The sequence below is a fragment of the Cavia porcellus genome, unplaced genomic scaffold, assembly GCF_034190915.1.
Source record: "Cavia porcellus strain 051 isolate PalLab524CR breed Dunkin Hartley unplaced genomic scaffold, mCavPor4.1 scaffold_6, whole genome shotgun sequence".
Taxonomy (NCBI): domain Eukaryota; kingdom Metazoa; phylum Chordata; class Mammalia; order Rodentia; family Caviidae; genus Cavia; species Cavia porcellus.
The window spans coordinates 70,919,996-70,936,933 of NW_026947489.1; the positions used below are offsets into that span (position 1 = coordinate 70,919,996).

General features: G+C 38.0%; 2 protein-coding genes across 15 annotated transcripts in view; one reads left to right on the top strand and one right to left on the bottom strand.

The window, feature by feature from the left end:
- The window catches only part of Atad5 (ATPase family AAA domain containing 5), a 37,893-nt gene extending 25,175 nt beyond the window's left edge, over positions 1-12,718 (bottom strand). For 2 of the 5 annotated variants that reach the window (XM_063250973.1, XM_063250970.1), the window contains exons 1-8: positions 12,531-12,718; positions 6,918-8,821; positions 6,148-6,244; positions 5,041-5,058; positions 4,222-4,386; positions 3,424-3,447; positions 2,718-2,844; positions 1,885-1,966 (exon numbers count right to left, since the gene is read on the bottom strand). In XM_063250973.1, the coding sequence (XP_063107043.1) occupies positions 1,885-1,966; positions 2,718-2,844; positions 3,424-3,447; positions 4,222-4,386; positions 5,041-5,058; positions 6,148-6,244; positions 6,918-8,821; positions 12,531-12,590 (2,477 nt within the window). In that variant the 5' untranslated portion in view covers positions 12,591-12,718. The remainder of the gene's footprint in view (positions 1-1,884; positions 1,967-2,717; positions 2,845-3,423; positions 3,448-4,221; positions 4,387-5,040; positions 5,059-6,147; positions 6,245-6,917; positions 8,822-12,530) is intronic. The other 3 variants (XM_063250971.1, XM_063250972.1, XM_013152245.3) reach the window with 3 other exon arrangements.
- Tefm (transcription elongation factor, mitochondrial) overlaps positions 1-16,938 on the top strand; it is a 59,037-nt gene that overhangs the window by 34,011 nt on the left and 8,088 nt on the right. For 2 of the 10 annotated variants that reach the window (XM_063250975.1, XM_063250976.1), the window contains exons 4-8: positions 1-13,436; positions 13,609-13,681; positions 14,731-14,837; positions 15,865-15,976; positions 16,716-16,846. The exon at positions 1-13,436 is cut by the window's left edge and continues 27,349 nt beyond it. The gene's annotated coding sequence lies outside the window, so the exon portion shown is untranslated. Of the gene's footprint in view, positions 13,437-13,608; positions 13,682-14,725; positions 14,838-15,864; positions 15,977-16,715; positions 16,847-16,938 lie in introns of all 10 variants that reach the window. The other 8 variants (XM_063250978.1, XM_063250980.1, XM_003469490.5 and 5 more) reach the window with 6 other exon arrangements.

The following is a 16,938-nucleotide window of genomic DNA, read 5'->3' on the forward strand; positions in this document are numbered from 1 at the left end:
ATTCTTTCACAGAAAACTACAAATTTAAACCTCACACAGATATAACATAACACTGAATCAGTCACTGTTATGATATCAATTATCCTCAAATCAAGTTATAAAGTTAGGAATAATGTATTTGCTGAACATATATCTGACCAAGGACTTAAAACTGGAAGGTATAAAGTACCGTTAACAACTCAGTAAGAAGACAATCCAATACAAAAATGAACAATAGATTATACGAAGGAAGATACACAAATGAACAACAATCACATGAAAAGATGCGGAACATCATTAGACATCAGTAAAATGCAGATATGGTGGTCTACACCTGTAATTCCAACGCTCATGAGGCTGAAGCAAAAGGACTATCACATATTTGATGCCAGCCTGGCTACATAGTGAGTTTAAGGCCACCCTGAACTACACAGTGAGACACTGTCTCAAAAAACAAAACAAACAAACAAAAAAAACCCCAACAAATTGTACACTGACTGGCACCCACCTCTCCAGCCTACTCTAATGTTCCTCTCACCCCTGCTCTCGATGCTCATCACACTGGGATTCTCTGTCTTTGGCATTTACTCTGCTCCTTCTAGTTACAGATACTTTGCACAGACTTCCTTCAGTCTACAGCATACTTCTTCCCGATGAACTGCTCTTCTTTCAAATTTCCACTGTCATTTCTTCATGAAGCCTTCCTTGAGCAGACTCAACCTCCTTGACATAAATTATAACCAAATTTTGCAGTTCTCCTAAGCACAATGTCAATTTTTCATTTGATGAACCGGTTAATGTTTAACTATAGACTCTACCCTCTAGACTGGAAGCCTTGTTGAGGACAGAAGATGTGTCAGTCTTATTTGCCATTTATTGAGACAAGGTTCCACTATGCAGTTCAATATATAGTTCAGGCTGGCCTTGAACTCACTATGTTATCCAGTTTAGTCTTGAACTTGCAGCGATTCTGCCTCAGCTTCCTGACTGCTGAGATTACAGCAATGCACCACCGTGTCCAGTCCAATTTTTAGTGTTTTATTCTGTTGTTTTGTCTAGAGATGGTCATAAAGCACTTGCCAAAACCAAGATCTTGCTGGGTATGGTGGTACACGCCTGTAATCCCAGCATACAGGACACTGAGGCAGGACGATCACTGAGTTTGAAGCCAACCTGGGGTACAAAGTGAGTTCAAGGCCAGTCTGAACTGCATAAAAAAAGAACTGTCTCTAAAATGCAACCAACCAAACAACAACAAAAAGGCAAAACAAAATGAAATAAAAAAACAAGATCTTTAATAGTGGTGGAAGTATTGTCAATATTATCATCTTTTAAAAAGCACTTACTGGGTCAGGGATATAGCTCAGTAGCATTGCCCCTGCCTGGCAAGCATGAGGTCATGAGTTTGATCCCTGGTACCAAATAAATAAATAAAATGGACTTCTTGGGGCCAAAGATATAGCTCAATGGCATAAGCACCTGCCTGGCAAGAGCAAGGTCCTGCGTTTGACTCCTGGTACCAAAAAAGAAAAAAAGGACTTATTGCCAGGCCTGGTAATACATTCCAGTGCCTAGCAGGCTGAGGCAGGAGGATCACTGCAAGTTTGAGGCCAGCCCGAACACATGGCAAAACCCTGTCTCAAAAAGCTTAAAATAAGGGGCTGGGGATTTAGCTCAGCGGCGTAAGCGCCTGCCTTGCAAGCAGGCAGTCATGAGTTCAATCCCTGGTACCGATAAAAAAAGGAAAAAGACCAAAAAAAAAAAAAAAAAAAAAAAAAAAAAGCTTAAATAAATTTACTTATTAAAGAGTCAAATAATTTATATGTATTCTTATCAAAGTAGACAGATATACATATAATGCATTACATAAAATATTTTGCCATTTAAAAAAATCTGTGGACTGACCTGTTCTCATCAAGAGCAAGGATAGGATCAGCTGTTTTCTGAGCTTTTTTGGCAAGAAATAAAGGTGCAACTTTCATTTTTCCTTAGAAAAATAAATATTCAATGTTAGTATCAATGCTTCCCCCCTCCATTTCAACAATTTTTAAAATTACATTTCTTTTTATATTGTTAATTATAAAGTGTCTATATAACAATCTGTTCCTGCAACCTGAAAATATCAGAACCTCCTGAGGAACTTTTATTTTTAACTAAAGACAACCCACTGATGAAGATTATTATTCAATACCTTTAAGGAAAGAAAGACCTAAACATTTTTTAAACATTTTAAATGACCCAGATAATTCTGCTGATAGTCAGATTTGGGTACTCATTCAAGACTAAACAGAGATATAAAACATGAAATAAATTTGAAATATGCTCAAAAATAAATTTAAAAATGCTCAATTTCTTTTTGAAAAACTTCGCATCAGATTATTACTTATTAAAAAAGGATCTAGATCTGAAGACACAACTGACGTGAAAAAAAAGAAAAAAAAAAAGGATCTGGGCCATGGATACAGCTCAGGCTGCCTGGCAAGAGCAAAGTTATGAGCTCTATCTCCAGTACCAAAAAAAACGGATCTAATTAAAAATTTCCATCTTATTAAATGACATAAGGCCTAGGGATATAGCTCAATGGCACAGTCTGTCTGGCAAGCTTGAGACTGTGAGTTCAGTCTCCAGTACCGAAAAAAAAAAAAAAAAAATAGAGATTAAATTTGTATCATGAGCACATCCAGAATAATCCCCTCAAACATTCTACAATTCAACAAATTGATATTAATTCTGATTACCGGGTATATTTTTAGGAGACTCTTTAAGTTTTTTTCCTAGCACATCATTTAAGCTCTGTAGTTTCTTCTGATTCTTCTCTGTATTCTTTAAAGAAGTAGGACTTGAATCTATTGTAATAATAGAGTCCTAAAACAAAGCAAGAAAATGAAAAATTTAGGGCTGGGGATTTAGCTCAGTGGCATAAGTGCCTGCCTTGCAAGCAAATGGTTGTGAGTTCAATCCCTGGTACAAAAAAAAAAAAATACACACACAGGAATGGAAAGTACTATCACTGTCTTGAGGGCATCAGCACAATTTTCAAGGAAAAGATGGTAGAATGATGAAAACATTATTTGTAACAGCCAAAAAGTGGGAACAACACAAATGTCCAACAAATGAGGCATGAGTACACAAAATATAGTTTATACAATGGGATATTATTGGGCAATTAAAAGAAATTAAACATCAGCATGGCATGGTTGCATACACCTGTAATTACAACTATACAGAAGGCTAAGGCAGGATGATCACAAGTTCAAGGCCAGCCTAGGCAACTTATTGAGACCCTGTCTTAAAATAAATTTGACTGAGGACATGCTTTAGCACTACAGTGTTTGCCAAGCACAATGAGGCCCTAGGCTTAATCTCAAAGATAATAGGAATAATAATAGTGCTAAGTAAAAGCAGCCAGACACAAAGCACCACAAATTACACAATATTACTTACATGAAATTTCCAGAACAGATTAATCTATGGAAATAGAAAGCAGATTAGTAGTGGCTAGGGCTAGAAAATAGAAAGATTAGGAAAGAACAGCAAAGGTAAATGAGATGTGCTTTTGGAGTAAGAAAAATGTTATAAAATTGATTATGATGCATATACAACAACAGGCCCTGAATTGTACACTTTAAATGATGAATTGTTTAATACATGAATTATATCTCAATACAGCTATTTTTTAATAAAAAGAAGTTGTATTTCACATGATCTTAAAAAACCTGTGCATGCTTGGCATGGTGATACATGCCGGCAATCACAGGACTTGGGAGGCTGATGCAGGAAAATCATGATGAGTTCAAGACTAACGTTGGGCTACAAAATAAGTTCAAGACCAACTGTAACTACAGAACAAGATCCTATCTCAAAATACAAGGGGAAAAAAATTTGAGCAGGAAATCCGCAGGTAGAAAAAAGCACTAAGACAATAAAATAGAAGTAACTGAGAAAATAAAATAAAAAATGGGAGAACCAAATAGTATGATTATTAAAAAAATGCTTTGAGGAAAGGGAAAGAGCCAGTTTAGCTGATAAAAACCTTGGGTGAACTGAGAAACATTTGGATTGTTTATAAAGCCAAAGGGGCTTTTGAAACAGAATTGCAAATGATATTCTTTCTACCACTTCAAGGCTGTCCTACAATGCTATCTCCTAACTTTATAATGATTTCCTCTCCTGCTCCAAAGAACAACATGGAACAGAATTTACACCAATAGATGTAATACTTGTAACAGCTGTAATACTTACATCCGTTTCTGATGATTTCTCCCTTTCACGAAGTGCCTGATGCCTAGAGGAACGTCTTAAAGGTATGACTATTTCTTCAGTGGTCTTTGCCCTACTGATGTGTAAGGCTTTTGCTTTCTCAATCAGTTGCTTGGCTTTTGAAATATTTTTTGAAGTACTGTTTGCCTAGACAAAAATTTGAAATATTAACTTAGATCAGAGCTAGTGTTTTCCATTTAACAATAAATGTATAATAGAAAAATGTAATTGCAAATCACATTAAACAATCACCCTAGAAATGATTACTCAAACCTTACCAAGAATCTCAAATTAAAACATAGGTAATAATTAGTTGTTTTTTCTTATTTGAAAGTGTCCTGACAAATACAGTGGTACCCTGGTTCACAAATTTAATTTGTTCCATGATTCTGGCAAAGAGGGCCACAGCTGTGTTCATCAGCCAGTGCAAAGTTCACAAAAAACAAAATTTTGCCAAATGCTTCTGTTTGTGAACCAAACTGTTCACAAACAAAAGCACTCATAAAACCTAGAGTGACGGCCCATGCCTGTAATCCCAGCTCTTGGGAGGTTGAGGCAGGAGGATCACTGTGAGTTTGACCAGTCTGGGCTACAAAGTGAGCTCAAAGCCAAATTAAATTGCATAGTGAGACCCTGTCTCAAAAAGACAAGAAGAAAAAAAAGCATTCATGAACCAACCTTTCACTATATACATTACATGAGTTCAAAACTTCCAGAAAGATGTAAATAGTATTTTCCCACCATTGTCATGATTTTAGTTACCAAATTCAGATAAAGTATTTTCCAAATACAATTACTCACCCTACCATATGCTAGGTTCTGAAAGAAAAAAAAAGAAAAAAGAAAAAAATGAGTATTAAAAAAATGAAAGAAAAAATGAGTATTATAACACATAGACTTTGGCCACAAGGAACTTACATATGGAGAAGAAAATAAGAGCAGACTTTGGCCTCCAGGGACTTACATATGATATAAAATAGATACTGCTGGGTGTGGTGGCACACATCTGTAATTCTAGCACTTGGGATTAGGCAGGATAATTACTATTAAGTTAGGGATGGCCTTACTGCATAATGAATTCAAGGCCAGCTTGAACTATATTGCAAGAACCTGTCTCAAAAGTAAAGAAAAAGATATATATAGTACCAATACATAATATACATTATCATCATGTATACTGTGTATACTTAGACATATATGTCACACAATCATATGCACATATATAGAAAAAGATAGACAAGGAGAATGATACATAAGAAATAAACCACAGGAGCTGGGGATTTATCGCAGTGGCATAAGCACCTGCCTTGCAAGCAGGTGGTCATGAGTTGGATCCCTGGTACCGATAAAAATGAAAAAGACAAAAAAAAAAAAAAAAAAAGAAAGAAACCACAAGGTCTTACAAAGTTGCCCAGGCTGGCCTCCAATTTGTGATTGTGATCCACCTGCCTCAGCCTCTAAGTAGTTGGGATTATAGATATGCACCACTCTGCCCAGCAGTGTGTGTGTTGTTGTTGTTGTTTTTGTCTTTTGAAACAGGGTCTTGCTATGGAGTTCAAACTGGCCTTGAACTTGTGGCAATCCTCCTGCCTCAGCCTCCTGAGAGCTGGGATTACAGGTGTGTACCACCACACCTGTCTGTTACTGATTTTTTAAGGAAACAGAGTATCACTTATAGACTTCAATATTTCAATTACTTTTTTTGTTTTTAGTGGTGGTGGTATTTGGAATGGAATTTAGGGACTTCTCACCAATCTATATCCCCAATCTTTTTTTATTTTTTGAGACAGTGTCACTAAATCATTAAATTGCCCAAGGTGACCTCAAATTTTATTGAGATCCTTTTGGCTCACCTTCCCAGAGTGTTAGAATTCAGGTATGTGCCACCACATGCAGCTTTTTAATTACCTTTCTAGTCTGAGAAGTCAAGTCTCCATCACTTGCTTCAGATTTTTTAGATCTTTTCTTAGATTTTTTGGGAGTGCTAATTCTGGTAAATTTCATTCTGAAAAAAGAAGGTATTTTAAAACATTTTCATTATAATGCAAAAGAAAACAAATGAACTATCTATCCATGGCTCCAATTTCTGGACTTAATTATAAAATAGGGAAAAAATTTGTATCAATTTGATTTAAAAGGAAGCCACACTTTATTACCTTCTTTAAAAATAATAAACCTTAAAAACATTAGCTCCTGGGATCACTCTTATTTTAGCCACAACCAGTGTGCAAGTATATACTTCATTATGTATGCATCAGTTTACCCAAGGAACAGACACTCCGCAATTTATAATTTCACTTACATAAAATTACACAATTTATGTTTGAAGGCTATTTCTCCAGGGATTATCAACTGTGATGAATAAAATTTAGAATTCATCCAAAATAGCTAGAACTCTTCTGAAACTGTGACTGTTTAAACATGAAAAATAGTATTTTTGAAATTCTATTTTTTCTACAAATCAGCTGTGTTGGGCTGGGGATTTAGCTCAGCGGCATAAGTGCATGCCTTGCAAGCAGGCAGTCGTGAGTTCGATCCCTGGTACCGATAAAAATGAAAAAGACCAAATCAGCTGTATTCTAGAAAAAAATAATGCCTTCCAATACTTCAACTATTTTCCTTCCCAACTAATAATACCTGCAGAACACTAGAACCTTAGAACAGAAACAAAACTTTACCTAATAGGGCTCTCTGAATCAGATGGTACTGTTATCAATTCCGCTGTGTACAGGCTGTGTTTTTCAGATACAGGCATGGAAGTCTTTACCGGACTATTGTCCTGTGCATCTTCAGAATCAGTACCTCTAAAAGTCACTGCAGTAGATGTGCTGCTACATCTTGTAGACCTTCTGGTTGATTTGGGAGTGGAAACATTTACCAATCTGTCTTCAGGTTCAGCTTTAGAATATATAAACTTATCACCTTTAACTGGCATGCTGGTTTTTCTTGATGATTTATTGTTACGTATAGAGGAAATTTTTAGAGGTTCACCATATGCTTCATGAAGACTTTCACTGTTAAGTAATGTACTGCTTTTGAAAGTTTCTGAATTCTTTTGCCTTAAACTCATTCTAAGCCTATTTGGATTTTGTTTATCTTTTAAGGAAAAAGTTGATTTTTGCTTTTGAGTGTATTCCTCTTTGGTCTCATCTTGAGTAGTCCCAGTATCTAATATTTTCTTAACCTTTTTCTTTACCTTTTTCTTTTTCTTTTTAGGGAAACTTTCTTTATCAGTGTATGACTTTGAGCTGTCATTATTTGAAACCATTTGGACACTGGGATTTTCCATGATTTTTTTACAATTATTATCACTTCCTTCTTCATTTAAAGATTTTTCATTGTGGTCTTTCTGCTTATCCAAAGGCTTTTTGACTCCATTTTTAAGTGCCTCAGTTGCAGGCTGCCTAAATGCTTTCATAAACTGCTGTCTTTCTTCGAGGGTACATTTTGGTTTCACAACTTCAGAACTTCCAGCTTCTAACACTGCCAATTCTAACTCCTCTTCCTCTATGACAACATTAGATTTTCTTTTCTGTGTTGTCTGTTCATTCTCAGGATCAGACAGGCTGTTTTCCAGCTCAGAATGCTTTTGCTTCAAGAAAATTGAAGGTATTTTCCCTGCCTTTTTTGGGGGGATGGGATGAACTTGTGCAAGAACAGTGACTGTCTTCAAGTGTACCTGCTGAGATATTTCACAGTTTTCTGATTCACTTATACAGCCACTGTTGACTACTTCTTCAACACTTTCAGAAGGAACACAAATTGATATTGTAGAATCTGCTATTTGTTCCACTTTATTTTCTTTGTGACTTTTTAAAAATTCCTCATATGAGATAGTTATTATACCATCATTTAAATGGGCTGTTTCAATTACATGATCACTGGAATCTGCATCACTTGTAGTATTCTTAGTTTTATTATTTAGGGAAGGCATTGTCTGTTTACTATCTTTACCATCTTTTTTAAGTAAATTTAATCCTTCTGTCAAGGCTAAACATTCAGTTAGAGCTATTACATTCCGCTGTTTCCTTTTTCTCAACTTTCTGCAATCATTTTTTGTGGTCCCTTCTTTAGGACTTACTTTCTTATTATTTTTTTTGGAGGTCATAATATGTGCCTGTTTTTTGGTATCTTCGATACTTTCTACATGAACATCTACACATTTCTTGTAAAGCAGAACAGAAGTACTATTTCCCACATCATTATTTAAACTAGAGTCATCTTTGCTATCATCACTATTAATTTCAACTGGAGACTCATTCTCAATTTTAATATTATTTAGTTGATGAGATAAATTAACCCTCTTTCCTTTCCTCTTAATCTCTGCATTTGAGAACAGTCCCAAAGATTTCTTACAGTCATCAATATTGTTAACAAGAGATGGTGCAGAAGACTTTATCTTGCCCTCTTTCGCTGATTGTACCTTCTCATTTGCAGGGGAAGTCTTTCTAAAATAATCCAAAATATTGCTGGATTTTGGTGGAGAGAAAACCCTGTCTCCAGTCTTCTCTGTTGGTGATAAATATTTTGTAATTGTTTTGCAGGAAGGTCTATCATCATCTTTCCTTCGTTTTTTGCATGGCTAGCAATTTAAAAGAAGAAAAGGCATTTATTTCAAGGAAATAACATAAAAATTAGATTTTAAATATAGCTCTAAAATTTTAGGTAACTAGATTTAAAAAAAAAAAAAAAGGAAGATGCCTTTTGGTTTAAAAAAAAAAAAATAACAGAAAAAAATGAGACAGCTGGGTATGGTAGCACACACCTGTAATCCCAGCACTTGGGAGGCTGAGGCAGCCTCAAACTGCAAGCCTCAACTGCAAGGCTGAGGCCAGCCTGGGCTAAATAGTGAGTTCAAGGCCAACTTGTACGAAACAGCAAGATCTCATCTCAAAAAGCCAAAAGAACAAAAGAAAGAAAGAAGGAAAGAAAGAAAGAAGAAAGAAAGAAAGAAAGATGCCAGGTGTGGTAGCCCATGCCCATAATACCAGCACCCTGGAAGGTTGAGGCAGGATGTAAAGTTCAAGACCAATCTGGACAGTTTAGTGAGTCCATGTCTCAAAATTTAAAAAGGGGTGGGGTATATCATAGTATGAAGGTCCTGGGTTCAATTTCCAATACTGCAAGCAAGCAAACCAGAAAGAAAGAAAATGAACTTTAAAGTTAAACTAAGTGCTAGAGAAAACAGCTTAGTCATGGTTCAATCTCCAGCACTACAGACGAAAAGTAAATGCAAGTTAAACCTACATGTCAGTTTCAAAATCAAATCAAATTTTATATTCAATCTGTATACTTTAATATATATATATATAATACAACAAAAAGTTTATATTTAAATAAAACTAAGACCACTATACTTACAAGAAAATTTATTAATTTCTTTTGGCCTATTTATAGGCCTATTTATCTTTGAATAGCACCACCCACTTCACAGAATTTGTTTGTTTCTTTTTGTGTACCGGTAACTGAACTCAGGACCTCGTGCTTGCCAGGTGGGCACTTGTGCCACTGAGCTACATTCCCAGCCCAGAATTTGTAATAAATACACAAAAACACATGAAGTAAGACACATTGTAGGAACACTACAAATATCAAGTCCATCTCTTTTCTTTTCTTTTCTTTTCTGTTTTGTTCTGGGGATTGAATCCAGGGCCCCATTTTTGCTTTGCCACTGAGCTATAGCCCTCCACCAGTTTTTAACTTCTTTCAGTTAATTTGTCAGAAAAAATCTGCTCAGAATAACAAGGACTTTGTTGCTGGCTTTTTTTTTTTTTTTTTTTTTTGAGACACAGTCTTGCTATGTAGTTCAGTCTAATCTTGAATTTATTATACAGCATAGACTGGCCTTAAACTCACAGTGATCCTCCTACTTTACAATCCTGAGTGCTAGGATTACAAATGTTTGCTTTCATGCCTGGTACAGGGGCTTTTTTCCCCCTTAAATAAGGGGGAATGTGTATTTTTAGAAAATGAAAATGTATTACAAAGCTATCATAATTGCTAGGCATGGTGGCACACATCTGTAATTCCAGCACTCAGGAGACTAAACCAGGATCATTGATAGTTTAAGGCCAGTTCTGGGCTACATAGTGAGTTCAAGGCCAACTTGAACCATGTAACCAAACCCTGTCTCCAAAAAATCAACCTCCCCTCCCACCAAGAAAGCTTTGTCATGACTTTTAAAGATGCTTGTAATACAAGCCCTACCCCCAAAATAAGCCTCAATTAAGACTGTGAGCCAGGTGGTGGCATAAACCTTTAATCCTAACATTTAGGAGGCTGAGGCAGGAGGAGTTCAAAACCAACCTGAGCTACAAAGTGAGTCCAAGGCCAGCCTGAACTGCATAGCAAGACCCTGTCTTGAAAAGACCCGCCCCCCCCAAAATGCCTCTGAAGAAGAAACAAATGCCTATGTAAACAGTGAATTCAAGACTTATTGCTGAATAACCAATTGTGAGTATTCAAGGTATGAATAACACGCGCACTTAATAACAGATACTGTTATTTCTAAAATGAATCTTCAGACTACTTAATATACTCATGTGAAATAAAGAAACATCTGAATTTTTTTTTTTTTTTTGTACCAGAAGTCAAACTCAGGACCTTGCACTCGCCAGGCAGGCACTCATGCCACTGAGCTATATCCCCTGCCATCTTCTGAATCTTGGTGCCTGCAATTTTTCATCACTTTTGTGTGGACCATCATTCTTAACTATTACATTTTTATTGCCTCTCCTGTCTCATAAGCCTTCAGTTAACATTTGATTTAATGGAAACTTTGCGAGGTCTACTTGCTGAAGGTCATGGCTTGGATGAAGAAGTCAAGGAATAAAATCATTGACAGGGTCGGGGATTTAGCTTAGCAGAGTAAGCACCTGCCTGTCAAGTGTGAGGTAATAAGTTTGATCCCTGACACACATACACAAAAACATCACTAATAGCTGTATTGCTATTATACTACAAGTAGGCTACATGGATAAGAAGTGCTCCTTTAAAGACAGGTCTAGGGCCAGGGATTTAGCTTAGCAGTGTAAGGGCCTGCCTGGCAAGTGTGAGGTCATGAGTTCAATCCCTGGTACCAAAAAATAAAAATAGAATAAAATAAAATATACGGACAGGTCTATTGCTGAACATGAGAGACTGGGACTAATGGATCCACAGGAAACAAAGTCCCAAGAAATTATATGACTGTATTTGAATAAATGTGATTTGAATTTGGACATGAAAAAGTAAGACATCCCCTAAAAATAAGCCCTACTGTGTCTTTTCAGAGCAAAAATTTTAATGAGACTCAGTCTTACTTTTAAGGAAATATGTTTCATAATTCACTTGATTTCATGCACAAATGTGAGTACAATAGCTATGATCAACTAGACAAGCATTGCCAGAGGTAGAAGTGCATGCTTCTAATCTCAGCACTCTTGTGAGGCAAAGGCACCAGGATCACATGTTCAAGCTTACCCTGGGGAATTTTACTGGCAGCCTGTCTTAAAGTAAAAACTAAAGGGCTGAGGAGATAGCTCAGTGTGAAGGTGTTGGGTTCAATCCTCAATATTGAAAAAAAAATTAAGACAGTTACTTGATTCTAAAAATTGAGAAAGTCCAAAATTAAGTAGACACAAGCTCACTTCAACAACACCAAGACGTCAGTGAGAATGCTATCTAGAAAAGTGTAAAAATACAGTACATTTTAAAATGCTAACCCACTAACTACTTCAAAGCATAGAATATCATGACTGCTTAGTCATGAAAACCTAACAATACAGGAGAATATTAGCATTCTCTGGAATTCCTAGCTGCAGTATATTAAACTTTGCAGGCATGAGAAATTAGTTTCTTATTAAGTAATTTGTTTGATTCGTGTAGTGACATTCTAAACACAATTCCTAGGACAAGTACGTGTGTGGACTAGTCCAACTTGAAGGACTTTTTAAACGCCCAAGTTCTATGATTCCGTATCAGGAACCCAGAACTTGGACCCTAGGATCCTTCATGACATGACATGTCAGAAACTCAAACCATTACATTCCACCAACATTTCACAATCTGAGAACTGGCTGTGTTTTCCTGATTTACCGTAATCCTGCAAACATGCCACAATTCCAATGTTTGTCAGAATTTATCACGACTCAGAAATGACACTCGGGCAATTCAACCACACAAAGTCGTAACTGTGGGTCCTCATCACGTCCTTCTTTTACCCTCCCAAATACAAACTCAGGATTCCCTTCCATCTACCCCACAATTCTCCAACAGACCAAAAAAAGAACCTGACAGATGCTCGCTCTCACCTCAATCTCGTAGTCTTTCACGGGAGTGGGAGCAGCCGCCATGGCCAGGACCCCCACCATACTCACTGCCTTCCAGAATCGCAGCTCTTAGGACCTTATGCGGTCCAGCCTACCCCTCTTGGAGCCCATTGAGGCGGCCCGCTCTTTGCAGGCCACCGGGCTGGTCTCAGGCTCTCCCGCGCTCACCGGCGCGAAGCGAGAACAGACGCTGGGCCCAGTTCTGCGGAGTCAAACGCGGAAAGAGGCAGTGAGAAAGCCCGGATAGCGAAGCTCCTGGGATGTGGCCAGGGACTACAGTGTGCCCCCGAGGCAGGAGCTCCAGGCTGAGTGCTCGGGAATAGGGCCCGAGCAGGGATAGCCAACAGAACACAAACCCAACCGCGGGGCTACGGCGGGAGTTCTTGTCAATTAGGTTTTCGCGCCGTCCAGCGTCTAGGGGGCGGAACTTACGGCGGCTTTCTGGAGGCTGCGCAAACGGTGAGTCCGGAGGGACAAAATACATCCTTTCGCGAACTCTAAGAGGTATGACAAATTGTATCACAGGATTATAAACAGCCAGGAATTTGGAGATTAAAACTTCTGTCCGATAGCCAGTTTCATCTTGAGGACTTGCTTTGACTAAGGCCACTTACTGAAGACGTCAAACTTGGGTCTTCTCCCCAGCTGTACCGATTATTACCAGCGTTTTCTTTATTTTCTCTGTCTCTCTCTCTGTCTCTCTCTCTCTCTCTCTCTCTCTCTCTCTCTCTCTCTCTCTCTCTCTCTCTCTCTCTCTCTGTCTCTCTCTCTCTCTGTCTCTCTGTCTCTCTGTCTCTCTCTCTCTCTCTCTAAGGTCTTGTTTTGTAACCCAGGCAGGCCTGGACTTCATGATTCTCCTGCCTCAGCCTTCTGAGTACTAAATTACAGGTGAGTGCCACTATGCCCTTCTGTATTGCTGACTTTTTAAAAATACTTTCACATCTCTATCCCTAGAAAAATCATTAGTTTTTAGTTTATTTACATAATTGGTAACTCTCTCACTCAGAAATTTGATACTTTTTCACTAAATATTGGTTTTGTTGTTTTCTTTTTGAAACAGGGTCTCACTATGCAGTTTAGGCTGGCCTTGAACTCAGGATCCTCCTGCTGCCTCCTGAGTGCTGGGATTACAGGTGAGTGCCACACACACACACACACACACACACACACACACCCGGGCTTCAATATTGTTTTTAAGAGCCAAAAAAAAAAAAATTTTGTTTTTAAGAGCCATTCATGATATATGTAGTTTTATTCATTCTCTTTCCTTGTGTTCCATCTTAGTCTGCACTTTTATTTACTCATTTCCTTAATGATTAACATTTAGATTATCTTCCAAGTATCTGCTACTTAATGAGCAGCCAATGAACAGTCTTGTCAGTGTCTCCTTGAATACACACAAGGTTTCTCTAGCATACACAAGGAAAAATTGCAGGGCTACTATATACGTTTCTAGTGTTTTTTATTCTTTTGAATTACAAAGCATTTACACTGCATTACGTTAAGCATTCACCCTGAGTTTATTTTTAGTTTTAGGATTTTTTCTCATTGTTGTTAGTTTTGTTTTTGTTTTCTGAGACAAGGTCTGTCTTGTTGACCTTGAGCCCATTATATAGCTCAGGCTGACCTCAAATTCATGACAGTCCTATTGCTTCAGTCTCCTAAGTGCAAGAATTACAGGCATGTACCACTACGCTCGGCTTTATTTAGGAGTTCATGGCACTTGTCTATTTTTAATTAAATGAATTCTCACATTTGTAAAGTAATTCACAGTTCAGTATATCAATGTCATTAGATTATCTTCCCTATCTGGCTAACTACAACTTTCTTTCCTTTCCTTCTCAGTAGCTTCATTCAACAAGTTCCAAGGCAGGATCCCAAGCTGACCCATACTTGTACAAATTATTGTTTGTAATTATTATATTTATCAAAGTAATGCCTGTACTTGATTTAAAAATGTGAAAGAACAAAAAAAGTCAAAGAACATTAAGAAACTTACTAAAAATAACTGATTTCTCTTTTATACTCCAGGTCCATAATCTAGAGGCAGATTGTTTACAAGATTCTTCCAGCATTATAAATGTCTTCTTATTTTTAAACACTATAATATCCTTGTATAGATATTTTTTATTTTTTGATTCTTTTTATTTATTTATTTATTTTTTTTTTTTTTTGAGACAAGGCCTCACTATGTAGTTCAGCCTGGTCTCGAACTCACTATATAGCTCAGATGGCCTGGAACTCACAGCAGTCTCCCCTGCCTCAGCCTCCCAAGTGCTAGGATTGCAGGTATGTGCCACTGTACCTAGTTATATAACTATTTTTAGATTTCATACTTTTCAACGGTATTCAGTAAACCACTATTGTGGTAGCTAATGATTTAACTTTCTTATAGTATCACCCTCCACACTTCTTCTCCTGAGTTGGGTGTGTGGTTCAATGGTAGAGCTCTTGCATAGCATGTATGAGGCCCTGGATTGGATGCTTAGCACCACACACAGACTTTTCCTCTCACTCTATATCAGTCCCTTCTCCACTGATGAGACAATCTACCTGGCATATATAATTAAAAGAAGAAAATTTTTATTTTGGCTTACAGTTTCAGTGCTTTCAAGCCACGGTGAGCTGGTGGAAATATCATGGCAGAAGGGCACAGAGGAGCAAAGCTGCTCCCTTCATGGTAGCAGGAAGCAGAGACAGGGCAAGGGTTCAAAGGAAAGGATCAGGGGCTAGGTTTTAGTCCCCAGAGTGGTGCCTCCATGACCCACACAGAAACACCCAGAAGACTACTTTCCTAGTCATCTCTCAAGTGACTATGTTAACAGTCAAGATCAGCCAACATCAGTCTACTTGTCAACCTGACACCCAGGCATGACTGACTCCTTAAACCATATATATATATTTTTTGGTACCAGGAATCAAACTCACGACCTCATGCTTGCCAAGCAGGCGATTGTACCACTGAGCTAAACCCCCAACCCCTTAAACCATATTTAATCTCTCTCTCTCTCTCTTTTTTTTTTTTTTTTTTTTGTCTTTTTCATTTTTATCGGTACTGGGGATCGAACTCATGACCGCCTACTTGCAAGGCAGGTGCTTATGCCACTGAGCTAAATCCCCAGCCCCCATATTTAATCTCAAAGTATACAATAATAAAGTCATAATTCTTCCTGACATATATAACTGTATTGCACAAAAGAAAATGTCCTGATTCCTTCCCCTAAGTCCCAGTGTTGCTGAAAAGTCCAAGTTCAAAATCTCAAACTCTCCACTATAAACCTCCATAAAATCTATTTGTTTGTTTGTTTTTTGACAGGATTTCACTATGAAATTCAGACTGGCTTTGAATTCACTGTGTAGCCCATGCTGACCTCAAATTTTCAGTGATCTTTCTGCCTCAGCCTCTCATGTGTTGGGATTGATTACAGGTATGCACAACCATGCTAACCCCTGTGAAATTTAAAAAGCTAGGTATGTGATCCCAAAGTTACAATGGTACCAGGTAAATATTCCTATTCCAAAAGAGAAGCAGGAAATAGAAAAGGATCTGACCAAAGAAAGACTGAAGGGCAGGGCAAACATTAAATTCTGCAGCTAATGACCAGAATCTAGGGCATGAAGGGCATGATGTGAACTTTCAAAGAGCAGGAGCAACCCATAATCCATGGCCCTGCCAGTGATGGCCTCCATAGTCTGTACTGGGCTGGGTGAGATCACTGCCTGAAGCTTTCCCCGACAGCTGCTCCACATAGGAGGCATCTCCAACTTCCTGGAGTCTCCATTGCAGCTTTGGCCTCAATCCCCAGCTTCCTGCTTTACCCACTCAGGGGCTCCTGATAGGAACTTCAAACTCGCCACACACTGCCTGGTCATCCAGGCCTTTTTTTTTTTTTTTTGGTAGCAGGGTGGGGTTGGGAGTGGGGATAGAACTCAGGACCTTGCACTTGCCAGGCAGGTACTTATGCTGCTGAGCTAAATCCCTGACCTCTGGGCCTTCTTCTGAGATTACTGTTAAAGTCAGTCTCCCACAAAGTCTCCAAACATGAACAAAATGCTGACAAATTCTTTGCCAGAATGTAATATGCATAGTCTTTAGTGCAGTTCCAGTGGAATCCTTGTTCCTATCTGAAAGCTTATGAGTACTATCTACACTGTCTTCATCCCTAGTAGAGTCTGATCTTCTGAGAGCCCACAAGAATCACTCATCAAACAAGGTATATAGCATTCAAGACTTTCTTCAGCCTGCTTCTCCAAACTTTTCCAAATTCCTCCTGCAAACCAGTTGAAAAGATGGTCAGGTACAGTCACTGTAGTCCCTATACTCTCAGTACCTGTTTTCTGTATTAGTCACTTCTCTATTTATTACTGAGGACAAAAATACCTAACACAC